The 16,525-nt window shown below is 52.4% G+C and overlaps 1 protein-coding gene across 4 annotated transcripts in view; it reads right to left on the bottom strand.

Moving 5' to 3' along the window:
- The window catches only part of LOC105490053 (family with sequence similarity 178 member B), a 123,382-nt gene that overhangs the window by 83,585 nt on the left and 23,272 nt on the right, over positions 1-16,525 (bottom strand). For 3 of the 4 annotated variants that reach the window (XM_011755298.3, XM_011755300.3, XM_011755299.3), the window contains exons 4-6: positions 16,078-16,139; positions 12,582-12,689; positions 7,243-7,395 (exon numbers count right to left, since the gene is read on the bottom strand). In XM_011755298.3, the coding sequence (XP_011753600.2) occupies positions 7,243-7,395; positions 12,582-12,689; positions 16,078-16,139 (323 nt within the window). The remainder of the gene's footprint in view (positions 1-7,242; positions 7,396-12,581; positions 12,690-16,077; positions 16,140-16,525) is intronic. The other variant, XM_071077318.1, reaches the window with a different exon arrangement.

Raw genomic sequence — 16,525 nt, 5'->3', positions numbered from 1 at the left:
GGGAGCAGTCAGAGTCAACACTGGTAATCCCCAGCCACAACCACAATGACAGCGGGCAGGTGCCTGCCTCCACCCTCACTGCCCACTGGAGCAGAAGGAAGCAAGGGGAGGACATCAGCTACAACTGGGAAACCCACAAAACCAGTGACAGCAAATGGGGGCAGCTGGGCTCAGCACACGGGGCTTTCCAGCAGAGCTCTGACCAGCTTCATCCTGGAATTTCTGTTCCTCATCACGCCCAAGGGAAGATTCTTCCCGCCTCAACCTCCTCATTTATTTTATGGGCAGCGGTCCCAGAGGGCAAGGTCTCTGAATGCCTTGAGAATCCCAAGTGATGGCCAAAGGATAAACATCAAGTGTAGTTATTTATAAGTATCAGCTACTGGGCCTTTGCCAAATTACTCAGTTCAGTCTGAATAAAATGCCTAAATACAACAGAGACCAACAGCAACCAAAGCTTTCACCTATGGCCTTTTTCTTTCTTTCTTTTTTTCCTTTGTTTAAACATGAGAGGGCCGGGCGCAGTGGCTCACTCCTATAATCCCAGCACTTCGGGAGGCCGAGGCGGGTGGATCACCTGAGGTCGGGAGTTTGAGACCAGCCTGACCAACATGGAGAAACCCCCATCTCTACTAAAAATACAAAATTAGCTAGGCATGGTGGCACATGCCTATAATCCCAGCTACTAGGGAGGCTATGGCAGAAGAATTGCTTGAACCTGGGAGGCGGAGGTTGTGGTGAGCCGAGATTGTGCCATTGCACTCCAGCCTGGGCAACAAGAGTGAAACTCTGCCTCAAAAATAAATAAAAAATAAGAGAGGCCAGATGCAGTGGCTCATGTCTATAATCTCAGAACTTTGGAAGGCCCAGGCAGGAGGATAGCTTGAGGCCAGGAATTCGAGACCAGCCTGGGCAACAAAGTGAGACCCTGTCTCTAAAAAAATACAACTTAGCTGAGCACGGTAGTGCACATCTGTGATCCCAACTACTCGGGAGGCTGAGGCAAGAGGACCTCTTGAGCCACGACTTGCAGGCTGCGGTGAGCTGTAATCGTACTACCGCACTCCAGCGTGGGCAGCAGAACATGGGCCTGACTAAAATCAAGAAAAAAATGAAATAAAAATAAGCCAGTGTTGTCCGGGCGCGGTGGCTCATGCCTGTAATCCCAGCACCTTGGGAGGCCGAAGGGGGTGGATCACCTGAGGTCAGAAGTTCAAGACCAGCCTGGTCAATATGGTGAAACCCCATCTCTACTAAATACACAAAAATTAGCAGTGCGAGGCTGGGTGCGGTGGCTCACGCCTGTAATCCCAGCACTTTGGGAGGCCAAGGCCGAAGGATCATGAGGTCAGGAGATCAAGACCATCCTGGCTAACACCGTGAAACCCCGTCTCTACTAAAAAATACAAAAAAAAAATTAGCCAGGCGTGGTGGTGGGCGCCTGTAGTCCCAGCTACTCGGGAGGCTAAGGCAGGAGAATGGCGTGAACCCGGGAGGCAGAGCTTGCAGTGAGCCGAGATCACACCACTGCACTCCAGCCTGGGCGACAGGGCAAGACTCTGTCTCAAAAAAAAAGGAAAGAAAAAAAAATTAGCTGTGCGTGGTGGCATGCGCCTATAATCCCAGCTACTTAGGAGGCTGAGGCAGGAGAATCACTTGAACCTGAGGCAGAGGTTGCAATGAGCCGAGATTGCACCATTGCGCTCCAGCCTGGGCAACAAGAGCAAAACTGCGTTCCAAAATAAATAAATAAATAAGCGAGCGTTACGACAGGCAGAAACTCAGGGATCTCATAATGGCCCTGCTTGCTACCTCCGCTTGCTCTTTATTTTGGGGGACAGATGCAGCCAGCTGGAAGGCTCAGCCCTCTCCACACTTCAGAACTGCTGGATTTATTGCACCTGGGCTTCAACCCTGGCCTCTTCCTCCAGGAAGAGAAGCTAGTGACAAACAAGAGGTGGGGCTGCCGGGCCTCCGGCAGAAGCTCAGCCTCATCCACCTCCTACCCTTGCCTGCTGGATATTCACGGAGGAACGCCCTGGCTCATGCATCGGGCTTCTGGAAAGCATGCTGGTCCTCGCATCAATAGTGGCAGATGCAACCAGAGGACAAACGGGGACCCCAATGTCCTTGCAAATACTGTTGGGGGGCCTATGACTAACTGAGTAGGGCAGACAAACTCCACCCTTCCAACTTCCGACCCTGAGTGGGATGTGGGCTTTGGTCCTGACACTTTTCCATGCGTGAGCGTTGGATTTCCTTTGGAATTACTGTCAAGGGAAGAAGAAAAAAGTTCAGCTCCTGCAATCAGCTGGTATCAGCTTCCGTCATAATGACATGTGACTCTGGTGGCAGGGGACTGACCCCCGGATGCACAGCTAGCTTGGTGATGGATGAGGGCGTCATCTGGACCACATGCACTCCCAAGGCAGGCTCCCCGGGAAGAGGGTTCTTGCACATCAACCTGGATAGATGCAACAGGACAGCTGCTGGGACGCAGAGGCCAAGCCCACCCATGCAATCTGAAACAAACTGCTTAATTTGCGCTACTGCCTACTTTGTTCAGAGGGAAGAAAGGTATTTTCCCCCTTTCACGGAAAGGTAAGGAGAAGTGAATCTGTTTCAAGAGCTGATTTTTTGGCCAGGTGTGGTGGCTCAAGCCTATAATCCCCAGCACTTTGGGAGGCCCAGATGGGCAGATCACAAGGTCAGGAGATCGAGACCATCCTGGCTAACATGGTGAAACCCCGTCTCTACTAAAAAATACAAAAAACTAGCCGGGCGAGGTGGTGGGTGCCTGTAGTCCCAGCTACTCGGGAGGCTGAGGCAGGAGAATGGCGTAAACCCGGGAGGCGGAGGTTGCAGTAAGCTGAGATCCGGCCACTGCACTCCAGCCTGGGCGACAGAGCGAGACTCTGTCTTAAAAAAAAAAAAAAAAAAAAAAGAGCTTATTTTTTAAAAAAATGGCATTGACATTCCCCCCTTCTAATGATAAAAATGATCTACGTTCATTGTAGAAAGTTAGGAATATACGGATGGTATAACGAGGAAAACGAAAACCTAGCTGTCAGCTCACACAGCATGAACTTTCTCCCAGCAAGTACTAACCAGGCCAGGCCCTGCCCAGCCTCTGAGATGAGAGAACGTTCAGCATGTTCACGGCGGCATGGCCACAGACCACAGCGGCAACTGCGCGTATGGAATTGGACTGACGGCTTTTTATTTATTATCATTAATTTTTGAGACAAGGTCTCACTCTGTTGCCCAGGCTGGAGTGCACTGGCATGATCACGGCTCACTGCAGCCTCAACCTCCCTAGGCTCTCCTCAGCTGGCCAAGTAGCTGGGACCACAGGCGTGCTAATATTTTTTGCGTTTTTTGGGGTAGAGATGGGGCTTCCCCATGTTGGCCAGGCCGGTCTAGAACGCCTGAGCTCAACCGACCCTCCCAAAGTGCTGGGATTACAGGCATGAGCCACCGTGCCCGGCTGACTGCTTAAGAGATCCCCTCGTCACCCGCCACCACGGCCACATTTCTGGCTGAATATAGTAACATTATTGAACGACTGACTAGTGTTTTCCCACTAGTCAGTCTGGCCTTGAAGTCCTTGGCACAGGCAGGAAATGAAAGATGACCCAGGGCTAAATGGCGACCTCCAGGAAGTGGCCTCGCCACTGCCCGGCAGAGGTCCCAGGACTGAGTCAGAGCCACACAGCAGGCATTCCCTCGAGAAAGCCCAAAGCCAGTTTCTAAGGCTGCAGATCTCAGGTGCCGGCAGCACCCTCTCTACCGAGCCCCATTAGCATATCTCAGGGAGGAGGGTCTGAGCCCTCACTCCAGGGAAGCTGGGCAGCCACCTGGCCCCATTTGGCAGGCCTGCTCTGATCCCAGGTCACCGCTCCACGGGCCATCTCATCTGTCAGCACTTCCTGCCTGCCATCCACTCTAGAACGGAAAACCTGCTGTCGGCACACACTGAAGCAGCCCAGGAAGACGCCTTACTTTCTCCGCTGGCCACCTCGGTTCCTGCCCAGACATTCTCTGGCTCTCTCCTTTCTTCAGCTCTTTTCTTCTTTTCTTTTCACCATATATCTCTCTATTAAATACCTTTCCAACATGGTGACGTGAGCCCTCACGTTCTTTTTTTTTTTTTTTTTGAGACGGAGTCTCGCTCTGCCGCCCAGGCTGGAGTGCAGTGGCCAGATCTCAGCTCACTGCAAGCTCCACCTCCCGGGTTCACGCCATTCTCCTGCCTCAGCCTCCCGAGTAGCTGGGACCACAGGCGCCGCCACCTCGCCCGGCTAATTTTTTTTGTGTGTTTTTAGTAGAGACGGGGTTTTGCCGTGTTAGCCAGGATGGTCTCGATCTCCTGACCTTGTGATCCGCCCGTCTCGGCCTCCCAAAGTGCTGGGATTACAGGCTTGAGCCACCGCGCCCGGCCAAGCCCTCACGTTCTTACAATCAGACCCAATGACCTCACACTGCCCTTTCCAACATGGTGACGTGAGCCCTCACGTTCTTACAATCAGACCCAATGACCTCACACTGCAGCTATGAACACACTTTAGACCTCCAAACAAATACTCCCCAATATTCCCCACCGTATGATTTATAATAAAGTTGGAAAAAACTTCTATGTTCAAAAAATGAGAAAAATGGTTAAATACGTTAGGGCATCAATGTAATAAAGTATTATTTCATTATTAACATTTTATCTAATTGCAATGTTTGGACGTTGTTCAGATTCTGATTTGAAGAATCTATAAAAAATATCTAAAGAAAATTGAACGCCAGGTGCAGTGGTTCACGTCTGTAATCCCAGCACTTTGGGAGGCTGAGGCAGGAGAATCACTTGAGCCCAGAGTTCGAGACCAGCCCGTGCAACATGGCAAGACTCCCATCTCTACAAAAAATACAAAAATTAGCCTAGAGCGGTGGCACACATCTGTAATCCCAGCCACTCAGCAGGCTGAGGTGGGTGGATCGCTTCAGTCAGGGAGGCGGAGATTGCAGTGAGCCGAGAAGGTGCCACTGCACTCTAGCCTGAGCGACAGTGAGACTCCATCTCAAAAATACTTAAAAAAAAGAAAAAAGAAAAGAAAATTGAAATCTGAGCACTAACTCATACTAGCACTATTAAGAAACTACTATTTCTTCAGGTATGATAGTAATATCGAAGTTATGTCTAAAAATAGAGTCTTATGTTTTAGAGACACAAACTGAAGTAGTTGTAGATTAAATTTTCTGTGTCTGAGGATTTGCTTAAAAGTAATCCTGAGGTGGGCTGGGCGTGGTGGCTCACACCTGTAATCCCAGCACTTTGGGAGGCCGAGGTGGGCGGGTCATGAGGTCAGGAGATGGAGACCATCCTGGCTAACACGGTGAAACCCCATCTCTATAAAAATACAAAAAATTAGCCGGGCGTGGTGGTGGGAACCTGTAGTCCCAGCTACTCGGGAGGCTGAGACAGGAGAATGGCGTGAACCCGGTAGGCAGAGCTTGCAGTGAGCCGAGATTACACCACTGCACTCCAGCCTGGGTGACGAGCGAGACCCTGTCTCAAACAAACAAAAAAAGTAATCCTGAGGTGGCCGGGCACGGTGGCTCATGCCTGTAATCCCAGCACTTTGGGAGGCCGAGGTGGGCGGATCACAAGGTCAGGAGTTCGAGATCAGCCTGACCAACATGGTGAAACTCCGTCTCTACTGAAAGTACAAAAATTAGCCGGGCATAGTGGCAGGCACCTGTAATCCCAGCTACTCAGGAGGCTGAGGCATGAGAATTGCTTGAACTCGGGAGGCGGAGGTTGCAGTGAACCAGATTGTGCCACTGCACTCCAGCTTGGGCAACAGAGCGAGACTCCATTTCAAAAAATAATAATAATAATCCTGAGGTAATGGCGTTGTGGGCAGATGTTGAGAGGAAACAAGACTGGCTTTGAGTTGATCCTTGTTGAAAGTGAGTGATGGGAGTGTGGAGGAATGTTACATGGTTCTCTATACTTTGATATGTACTTGTTAACTTCCTACGATAAAAACTTCTAAAGAAAGCATATGAAAATGTTAAAAGTAACCTTGTATCATACAATAAGATGGACTTGGAATTCATGAAATAAACATAAGCCCTGTAAAACTGGAAAAGAGAACAAGACTCTGGCGTTCAAGTCCTAAGGTGGCTGAAGAGACCACAGAAGCAGCTCCACCTCTGCTCCTCACTGGGTGGGCGAGGACAGCCCCTTCTCCACGGCCCTGGCCTCCAGCCCCACAGGGCACCAGCCTGTGTGAGCACCCAGCAGATGCCGCTGCACTGAACCCTGCGGGCTTTCCTTCCTCTTCTTCTTGGATATATTAGCTCCTAATTCCAAGTGTTGGATATGGTTGTGGTAAATCTTTTAAAAATTCTCTCAAAAAGCAATATAGTCAATGGTTATGTGATAATGATCATGAATTTACTCCCACAGAGAATAAGACAGCTGTTGTATTGTTAGTGTGTGCCTGTGGCTGGGGACAGGCTTTTCTTTTCTTTTTTTTTTTTTTTTTTTTGAGACGGAGTCTCACGCTGTTGCCCAGGCTGGAGTGCAGTGGCGCGATCTCGGCTCACTGCAAGCTCCGCCTCCCGGGTTCCCGCCATTCTCCTGCCTCAGCCTCCCGAGTAGCTGGGACTACAGGCGCCCGCCACCGCGCCCGGCTAATTTTTTCTATTTTTAGTAGAGACGGGGTTTCACTGTGGTCTCGATCTCCTGACCTTGTGATCCGCCCGCCTCGGCCTCCCAAAGTGCTGGGATTACAGGCTTGAGCCACCGCGCCCGGCCGGGGACAGGCTTTTCAGTGTCAGCATCACACACTGAAGTCCATCCAACAAGTAGGTGGAAAGGCCCATTACATGCCCTGGATGGCCCGGGAAGGAGCCAGTGCTGACAGAGACCCAGCCCCAAGACACGCATGCTGAGTCTGCTGTCCTGCCACACTGGGGCATAGGGGAGAAAAAAGCAACATGAACCTGTAAAGGAACAACTGGCTACTTGCTATAATGTGGGAATGTTTCAATTATGTGCAACAAAATTAGTAAATGACATACTGTAAGTAGACAACATCACCTATCTCTCTAAAAACTGACACATTCAAATTGGTCTGATCACCTCTTCAAATTTCCCCCTTTCAGGTGGCCCTTATCCCTGGACTCCAGGAGGGGGCGGTCCTGGACAGGCTGCGCCACCCCCTCACCCCTCCTCCCCACACTTACCGGAGGAACAGCCCTTCCAGGTGGCTTCGTGGCTTCAGGTGTGAGGAGTCCAGGATGCAGGGCAGGGAGTGACGCCTGGGCAGAAACACAGTCTCACCTGGATGGACCGGCGGGATGGTCTGCAGGGACACTGAGTACTTTTCCACCAGCATCCTGGCAAGGGAAGAGACAGGAGGGCCGGATATCAGCAGATGCACCTTGGCCTGAGGCACGGCCATCGGCCCAGGGAAGGACAGAGGGGGCCCGGGGCTCCCTCCCTCGCAGTCCTTACGGCAGACCAGGGGGACAGCGCCACCTGCTGATGGAAGAAGAGCCCACCCAGGCACGCAGGAGCCCTTCGCTCTCCCATCAGTAAGGCCCATCCCTGGCTCAGGGCACCAGTCCCGGAGCCAGAAGACCCAACCCCACCCACTGGCTCTGTCAGGTCAGACTTTTCACTCGCGGCACGTCGACAATGCCAGGTACGGAAGGTGAGTCGGGAATGGACCACCCAGGAAGGGCATGAACAACCCACGGCAATCCCGTCTGGCGAGTGGACAGAGAGGCCTACAGGGCGGCTCCATAAGGGCCCAGGAGAGGAGCGCTGGGTGCGGCCAGGGTCAGGGAGGGCGTCCTGGGAGGGGCAGGAAGGCTGGCAAGCAGGCGGCATGGGTGTGGGCGGAAGCAGGAGGGTCTCGAGCCCATATGAAGGAGCCCAGATTCTCCCTCAGGGCCGGCAGTCCTCAAGCTCCAGGGCTCTGAGAACCACCCAGGCAGCTGCTGCAATGCAGATCCCGGGACCAGCCTGGCCCGGCACAGAGAGTCTGATTTAGTGGAGGGAAGCTGGCCCCATGGACAGAGAAAGAATGAGGAGAAGGGATACATTGCAACAGTATCAGAGAGAGGTGAAAACTGTCAGGACTTAACAACCCATTGAAATGCGGATGGGGAAAAGGGAGGCAGCGAAGATGTTTCCCAAGAATGAGCTAAATCTACATAAAGAAGGATCGGCAACGTGGCTGAGCCCAGTAAGTTCATGGGTGAAAACAGCAGCAGAGGCTGTGTGTGTGTGTGTGTGTGTCTGTGCACGCACACACAAGCCTACACACATGCATGGACACGGACGTGCGCAGACACGTGCAATGCCCACCCCCAGCATATGACATATCCCACTACGACTGAGGGTCACCCCAGGGAGCAGAATCAGAGGGAGGGGAGAGGAAGAGAAGGCAACTTCCTCTTTACTTCATGTAAGTGTGTTCTGCGCGATTTTACAGCAATATAACACACATTTAACAACAGGAACAATAAAATACAACAAGCTCTAGACACTGTCTCTCTTCCTCTCATCAAGAGACGGCCCATTCCCTGGTCCCCAGCCAGGCCCACTGTTTGAGACAGCAAACCCAGGGGCGGAACAGCCCAGAGGCCCCCTTAGGATCTGGACATGAGCAGCTGGCACTGGGTGTGGCGTGGCGTCGCCTTCGGCCCACCAGCCTAGCACGTGGAACCTGTTTCACTTTCTGGCTAAGTGACCCAAAGTAAGGCCCTGATACACGTCACAGGGTGCTCCTGAGAATGAAATGGCACAACAAACGGGAATGATGCAGCAGACCCGGGAGGACTCTGACCCTGGCAGGCTTCCGAAAGCATCTCACCAAACCACCACATAAACGGTAAAACAAGTTCCTGTTTGGTTCATGTCTTTGCCATTAAGAGTTTTGTATCTATTGCTTGTTTTTTAGTCTGAAAAAATGAACAAATGATTAAAAGCCTAGGCCAGGTGCAGTGGCTCAGCACTATGAGAGGCCGAGGCGGGAGGATCACCTGAGGTCAGGAGTTCGAGACCAGCCTGGCCAACATGGTGAAACCCCATCTCTATTAAAAATACAAAAATTAACCGGGCATGGTAGCCGGCACCTGTAATCCCAGCTACTCGGGAGGCTGAGGCAGGAGAATTGCGTGAACCTGGGAGGCGGAGGTTGCAGAAAGCCGAGATTGTGCCACTGCACTCCTGCCTGGGTGACAGAGCAAGACTCTGTCTCAAAGAGGAAAAAAAAAAAGGGAGGCTGAGGCAGGAGAATTGCTTGAACCTGGGAGGTGGAGGCTACAGTGAGCCGAGACCGTGCCACTGCACTCCAGCCCTGGCTGGAGACTCTGTCTAAGACAAGGAAAAGAAAAAGAAAAAGAAAAAGAAAAAAAGCCTGTAAGAACCAGGCTAATCTATAAAGGAGTCCTAGCCCTGTCCCTAAAACCATCTTTTAAAGGGACTTCTGTGATGCTGGCTGTAATGTATGTGCATTATTAAGAGTCCTGAGGCGACTCTTACACATCTAATTGGGGATTTCCTGTGCAGCCTAGAGCTGAGAATAAAGGATGATGTTGTGGTTTAAGTATCTGCCTCTGCCCCAGGCTCAGCACACACGCAAGGTCTTTTAACTTTAAGAAATGGAGAATTGAGGATGTCACCCATTCAAGATGCAAGCCGATTGTGAGAGCATGCACAGATGCTCGCTCGCGACTGTCAGGGGTCCTTTCTGTGACGGGCACTTGTGGCAATTAGATGACGCCTTGTCTGGCAGGCGGTGGTCAGCCCCCACCCTGAGCACCCCTTCCTGACCTGCACCCCCTTCCCTGGCCCTATTCAGGGATGGAAGAGGCTGCTGGCTTTGTACACTGGTGAATGACTTTTGTAAAGCCGAACAGTCCCATCCAAATGATCCCACATCAAAACCACCACCTCAAAGGGGCTGTTGTCAAAGAGGCTTTCTCAAAGCAGCACTGGAAAACGTCACGCGCCCAGCGCATTACCAGCGTTTTCCAAGCCAGGACTACCTTCTGCGTTAAGCTGGTTGCACACATAACTCCCTTCCTCTGAGCAGTTTCAAAACATCCAAGCCATGACTTCGGAATGCTGGAGGTACTCGGCAGGAAGATACAGAGCTGGAAGAATTACTCTTGCTGCAGAGATTTAGGTTTCAAAAGGTTTGATTCCATGGTTATGCAGCTAGTGACTGGAGAACCTGGAAACCAATTCCATGCACCTCAGCTCAGAGAGAAAGTTGCTTTCGTCAAATATAATGCTGCCAAAGTGCTCTTGCCGAAGAAGGCCTTTGGCCCTAAACACACTAATTAAATTCAGGCTTCATGCCCCACCATGTCCATCCACATGCTTCCTGCAACATCAGACAGGAAGCAGCACCTGCCTTGTGGGAGTCCATGTGGGACTCCATGGCCGGCTGCCTTTCCCTGGACCTCTGGGCAGTGTGCGAGGAGCTCTCTTTGTCCATCTGGGACGGCTGCTCAAATCGCAACACATTCCCAAACTTTCACCGTAAAAACTGGCACCAGTCAGGAGGCAGGGGTCCTTCTAACTTGGGCCAGGCAAAGTACACCGTGTAGGCCGAGTCCTGCGTGGGGCCTGTTTCTGCAATAAGGGCCCACTGCAGCACAGCCATGCGCATTCATTCACCCAGCGTCTGCAGGAGCCTCCTGCCGCAGCAGCAGAGTTGACACAGACCACCTGGTCCTCAAGGCCTAAAATATTTGCTATTTACAAACTTTTCACAAAGTTTGCTGATCCTTGATTTAGTTAAGAGATGATTATCAGGCTGGGCATGGTGGCTCACGCCTGTAATCCCGGCACGTGGGGAGGCCGAGGCAGGCAGATCACTTGAGCCCGGGAACCCAGGTGTTCAGGACCAGCCTGGCCAACATGGCAAAACCTTGTCTCTACTAAAAGTATTGCTGTTTTGTTTTGTTTTTCTGATAATTTTTTTTTTTTTTTTTTTTTGGAGATGGAGTCTTGCTCTGTCGCTCAGGCTGGAGTGCAGTGGTGTGATCTCGGCTCACTGCAACCTCTGCCTCTTGGGTTCAAGTAATTCTCATGCCTCAGCCTCCCTAGTAGCTGGGATTACAGGCATGCGCCACCACGCCCAGTTAATTTTTGTATTTTTAGTAGAGACAGGGTTCAGGGTTTCACCATGTTGGCCAGGCTGGTCTCAAACTCCTGGACTCAAGTGATCCACCTGTTTCAGCCTCCCAAAGGGCTGGGATTGTAAGACGAGAGTCACTGTGCTCGGCCCCGGTTTTGTGGCTTTAAATGTCACCCGTACACAGTGACTCCCAAGCTTGGGTCTCCAAGTAGCTCCCTGATCTCGCCCCAGGATGCCCCAAATGAACCCTTGATTCCAAGCCCATCCCACCTGCAGCGTGTAGGGCACTCAGTCTCCCCCCATTTTTTTTTTTTTTTTTTTTTTTTGAGACGGAGTCTCGCTCTCGCCCATGCTGGAGTGCAGTGGCGCGATCTCAGCTCACTGCAAGCTCTGCCTCCCGGGTTCACGCCATTCTTCTGCCTCAGCCTCCCGAGTAGCTGGGACCACAGGCACCCGCCACCGCATCCGGCTAATTTTTTGTATTTTTAGTAGAGATGGGGTTTCACTGTGTTAGCCAGGATGGTCTTGATCTCCTGACCTTGTGATCCATCCACCTCGGCCTCCCAAAGTGCTGGGATTATAGGCGTGAGCCACCGCGCCCGGCCTTTTTTTTTTTTTTTTTTTTTTTTTTTTAAGAGATAAGGTCTTGCTGTGTCACTCAGGCTGGGGTGCAGTGGTGCGATCATAGCTCACTGCAGCCTCAACCTCCCAGGCTCAAGTGATCCTCCTATCTCAGCCTCTCTAGTAGCTGGAACTACAGGCATGTGCCACCACATCTGGGTAATTTAAAAAAAACGTTTTAGGAAAGACGAGATCTTCCTATGTTGCTGGGTGACTTCAGCTGCTCAGAAGCCACCAGTCTATGGGCCTTTGTTGTAGCAGCCCCAACAGACCAAGACAGATGGAGAACAGCGTGCCCTGAAGACGGATTCGGTTGTGGTCCTGGGCATCTCTGATGTTTCTAGGTAGAGATGAAGCCAGCCCTCCCTCCAGCCAATGGCCCCATTAAATCAGGGCGCCCACTCAGAGCTACCTTCTCTTCTCCAGTCCGGGGAAGATGAAAAATCTCACATGGTCATAACCTCCCCGTGAAAGCAGATTTCATTTAGACTGTGGTTTTGTGTAGTTATTTTCCCAAGAGATCTGGTTCCATGAATTTGGGCAGATAATCGGGGCAGAGCAAGCTGTGTTTTATGATCCCTGCGTGGCAAAGGCTCAAATGAGACCCTGATGCACAGTGATCAGGCATTTCTCGAATCAATGAACGGATGTGGCTTTAAGAAAAGGAGGTAGCTTTAGAATTCACAAATAGTCCACAAATTGCTGGACCATTTTGGTCAAAACTCTGTCCAAAACCAGAGGGGGGCTGGCACCTTGGTCCTTCCCCTTCAGAGGCTGGTGCCTCTGTCCTCACCTGTCCCTCACCTGTGCTCGGGTGTGAGTGGCACTTCATCTTCATCAAGATCCAAGGAGTTGAGATTGAGACACTCCTGCAGAAGCAGCCTCTCGCGCTCCTGCTCCAGGGCCTGTTCCCTACAGGAAGTCGAGGGCCAGAGTCGGGGTCAGTGTTGTTCCCCATTGTGCAGCCCTGTCACTGGGCTGCAGGGATTCCCACCAACACGGCAAGACCTCGGGGCCAGAGGGCCGCGCCGTCCTGGCTGGTCTCCCTGCAGCGCCGCTCACACAGATTTTTAAGGCAATGGGGACGGGTTGCGTTACGTAGACTGTGCTTTCCCCAGATGAGCAGAGAGGAGCAGGTGGGCCAGAAAGAGACGGTTCTCACCACACAACTCCCAACGCATCTTTACTTGTGCACCCTTTTTTTTTTTTTGATACCAGACATCACTGTGTTGCTTAGGCCAGAGTGCAACGGCTTTTTATAGACATGACCAAAGCATACGACAGCCTCAAATGACTGGGCTCAAGCGACTGCCCACCTGAGCCTCTCAAGGGACAGCAGGCGAGCACTCGGCTTCCCTCTGTTTTTTAACACACCAAGGCCGAGGGCTAGCCCTGCTGCTCCTCAGCCACGTGACCAGGAAAGAGCTTGTGCCCTGGCTGTTCGGCATCCCCGATACCTGCATGGCCTGACTGCAGCCACTTAGGGCAGTCCTCTGCTCCGACTCGTTCCCTTTCTCTCCTTACCCTTCCCGCCTGGCTCCTGGGGCTCTGTTTCCCACCACTAGCCCCTGCGTGCCTCACTTCCTCTTTCCACTGGCTCCCACAATAGGCCCCACACACCTGTTACCTAGCCAGAGCCCCGACCCTCACCCTCCTCCCGCCCTGCAAACCAACGCAGCCTTCCTTGTCCTCGCGCCCAGGCTGTGGAGAGAGCCCTGGGAGCCTCCCCAGTCCCTGTCTGGCCCCTCCAGGTGCCCATCCTGGCTGTGCCCATGGGTCCTCAGTTCTCTAACATTTTCTCTCCACCCCAGGACTGTTGTGAGCTCAGATCCTGCTAGCCAGCCACTCACTGAGTGATTTCCAGCTGAATGTGACCGGGCCCCTCCAATGACCCGTGTCTACCACCCAGGCCACCAGACCCACCAGAAGCCCCATCACCCTCCTGCCAGGGGCCTCCTGGCTGTGAGCCCCATCCCAGGCCCCCTCAGCCCCCATCACTGTACCTCTCTTGCCCTTTCCATCCCTTCTCCATATGCAGCCTGCACTTTCTTAAACAAGAGAAAACATATTTCTGCCTGCTTCAGTTTCTCCCACAACTCAGCCTTGGGTTCAACAAGGCCCCTCAAACTCCAGCCCTCTGCACATCTTATTTCGGCTGCATCTCCTGCCTCGCCCCTCCAACCCCTCTGCACTGAGAATGTGGGTCCTGGCCGGCACAGTCTGTCTTACCCACCTTTACATGTGCAGTCATCCCCCTCCTGCCAAACCAAACTTTTCCTGCAAGGTTCAGTGACAAGGACACATCTGGGAGCCTTTTCCGACTCCAAGTTAGGTGTCACTCTTCTGGGCTCCTCCGCGGCGATGAGACAGTGTGGGGAGTATGAGATCATTACGCTAAATTGCCAGGGAAGCAGAGGCTGCGCCGTCAGCTCCACTACCCAGAGCCTGGTGCGGCGCAGCACACAGCATGCTGTGGACTAAATGTCTGTCTTCCCAGAATCCCTATGTTGAAGCCCTCTCCCCAGTGTAGATGTATTTGGAGTAAGAAAGTAATTAAGGTAAAATGAGGTCATAGGACGGGCCCTGATCCCAACAGGATTAGCGTCCTTAAAAGAAGAGACACCGGAGAGCTTGTGCTCTCTCTGCCACGTGAGAGGACACAGCAAGAAGCAAGAGGCCGGGCGCGGTGGCTCAAGCCTGTAATCCCAGCACTTTGGGAGGCCGAGACGGGCGGATCACGAGGTCAGGAGATTGAGACCATCCTGGCTAACACGGTGAAACCCCGTCTCTACTAAAAAAATACAAAAAACTATCCAGGCGAGGCGGCGGGCGCCTGTAGTCCCAGCTACTCGGGAGGCTGAGGCAGGAGAATGGCGTGAACCCGGGAGGCGGAGCTTGCAGTGAGCTGAGATCCGGCCACTGCACTCCAGCCTGGGCGACAGAGTGAGACTCCGTCTCAAAAAAAAAAAAAAAAAAGAAGCAAGAGAGAGAGCCCTCACCAGGCACCGACTGACCGGAACCTCAATCCTGGGCTGCTGGCCACCAGAACTGGGAGAAATAACTGTTGTTTAAGCCCCAGTGTGTGCCATCCTGTTACAGCAGCCCGAGCTGACCAGCACAGAGCAGGACCCTCCCAATGCCAGGCACACCAACAAGCAGGCACGAGGAGGCCCCAGCTGATCATTTTCCTGCCAATAATTTCAAGCGTCTACTAAATGTACATCACCATGCTGGGCACCGTGGAAATCTATAGGCATGGTCCCTTCCCTAACGTACAATCTAATGGGAGAAAATCTACTGAGGTGAAGAAGCTAAACAACGCAAGTCCCCGGGTCGGAGGAGCCCAGAGGGGCTGCACAGCAGAGGCAGATGACATGACTCCATGGCGGGGCAGAGGGGCAGGAACAGACTGAATAATAATTCATCCCAGTGCATGAGGAGCTCCCTGCCAACAGGGCTGGGAACCCTGAGGAGGGTCAAAAGAGAGGGCATCAGTCCTCCCACCAGGAGAGCTGGGTGTTCCCGAGTGGCATTGCCCCCACCCACACTTAACTTCTGCAAACACAATAGACATGCACTGAACAAAAACAACACGACACAACAACAGGACAGGACAAAGACTTAGGAAGTGTGAATAACCTGCTCACGTGCCATCAAATAGCGTGCCCCCATGAAGACGACCCCTGTCAGTCCCCAGCCACCTGTACCTCCCTAGGGATTTCCAATCTCATTAGAGGTGACTGCTGCCTTCAGCACTGTCTTTGGAAACCACTTAGGGCAGACAGGGAGAGAGCTAGTTAGAAGCTAATATGCGGGGAGAAGGCAAGTGTGAAACTCAGAGTGGATGGGAAAATGGGCAAAGCATGCCTGCGTGCTGGGGAAGAAGGTGGCAGCAGAAATGTTAGGAAGTCCCGTCTGCCCAGCATGACCCCCCAGCCACAGCCAGGCTGTAACCCTAAGCCACAAAGCGGTCTGCTTTTCCACTTTCCTCTCACGTAACCCTTGAGTGGGAGGAGACACCCTAGGACTGGCAGGAGTTGGGCAGAATGGAGCCAAAGTGGAGAGGGGACCCAGAAGGAGGGCTCTGATTGTGGTAGGAGTCTGGGGGCTCTCTGCCTTGGTGATGTCACCCCCTGCCCTGGCGACCGTCTCCCGTGCCTGTTACTGATCAGAGCACACAGGTCAGGCTGAGTCTGGGTGGGAGGCTGCCGCCCTCTGACCAGACTCTGCAGTGAGTCCCGGGACTGCTGCCAACCCTGCAGAAACAAGCATCCCACGACAGGCCGCGCCCTGTGCTCACCTCTTCTCCTGCAGTAAGTAGTCCAGGTTGTTGAAGTAGCTTCCTGAGACCCTCCAGGATAACTGGAGAAACAGGACGTGAGAATAAGGACGACAGAGAAGGACAAAGATAGAGGGGAAAAAAATAAAAAAAAAAAACTATATTAAGCCCTTCATTTATTTTGTTTGCTTTTCTGAAAAAATACTATGTTCACATGATTAAAAAATCAGAAAGTATAAAGGCGCAGGGTAAAATGTCTCCCGGCCCCACCCCCAGCCACCTGTTCCCTCCCCACAGGTGCCTACAGGACGGGCATTCCTCGTGTGCTTTCAGAGACACTTCACACAGACAGCAAACAGTACCGCATCTCAGGTGCCAGCACATCCCACCACACAGCCTATCGTGCACCAGGCTCTATCCTGCACCATACTCTTCAATCTCAATGATCTAACATCATTCCCTACCAAAG

The sequence above is a fragment of the Macaca nemestrina genome, chromosome 13 (genome assembly GCF_043159975.1).
Source record: "Macaca nemestrina isolate mMacNem1 chromosome 13, mMacNem.hap1, whole genome shotgun sequence".
Classification (NCBI taxonomy): Eukaryota; Metazoa; Chordata; class Mammalia; order Primates; family Cercopithecidae; genus Macaca; species Macaca nemestrina.
Note: the sequence above shows the minus strand (reverse complement) of the source record. Positions and strands in the feature narration are given on the sequence as shown.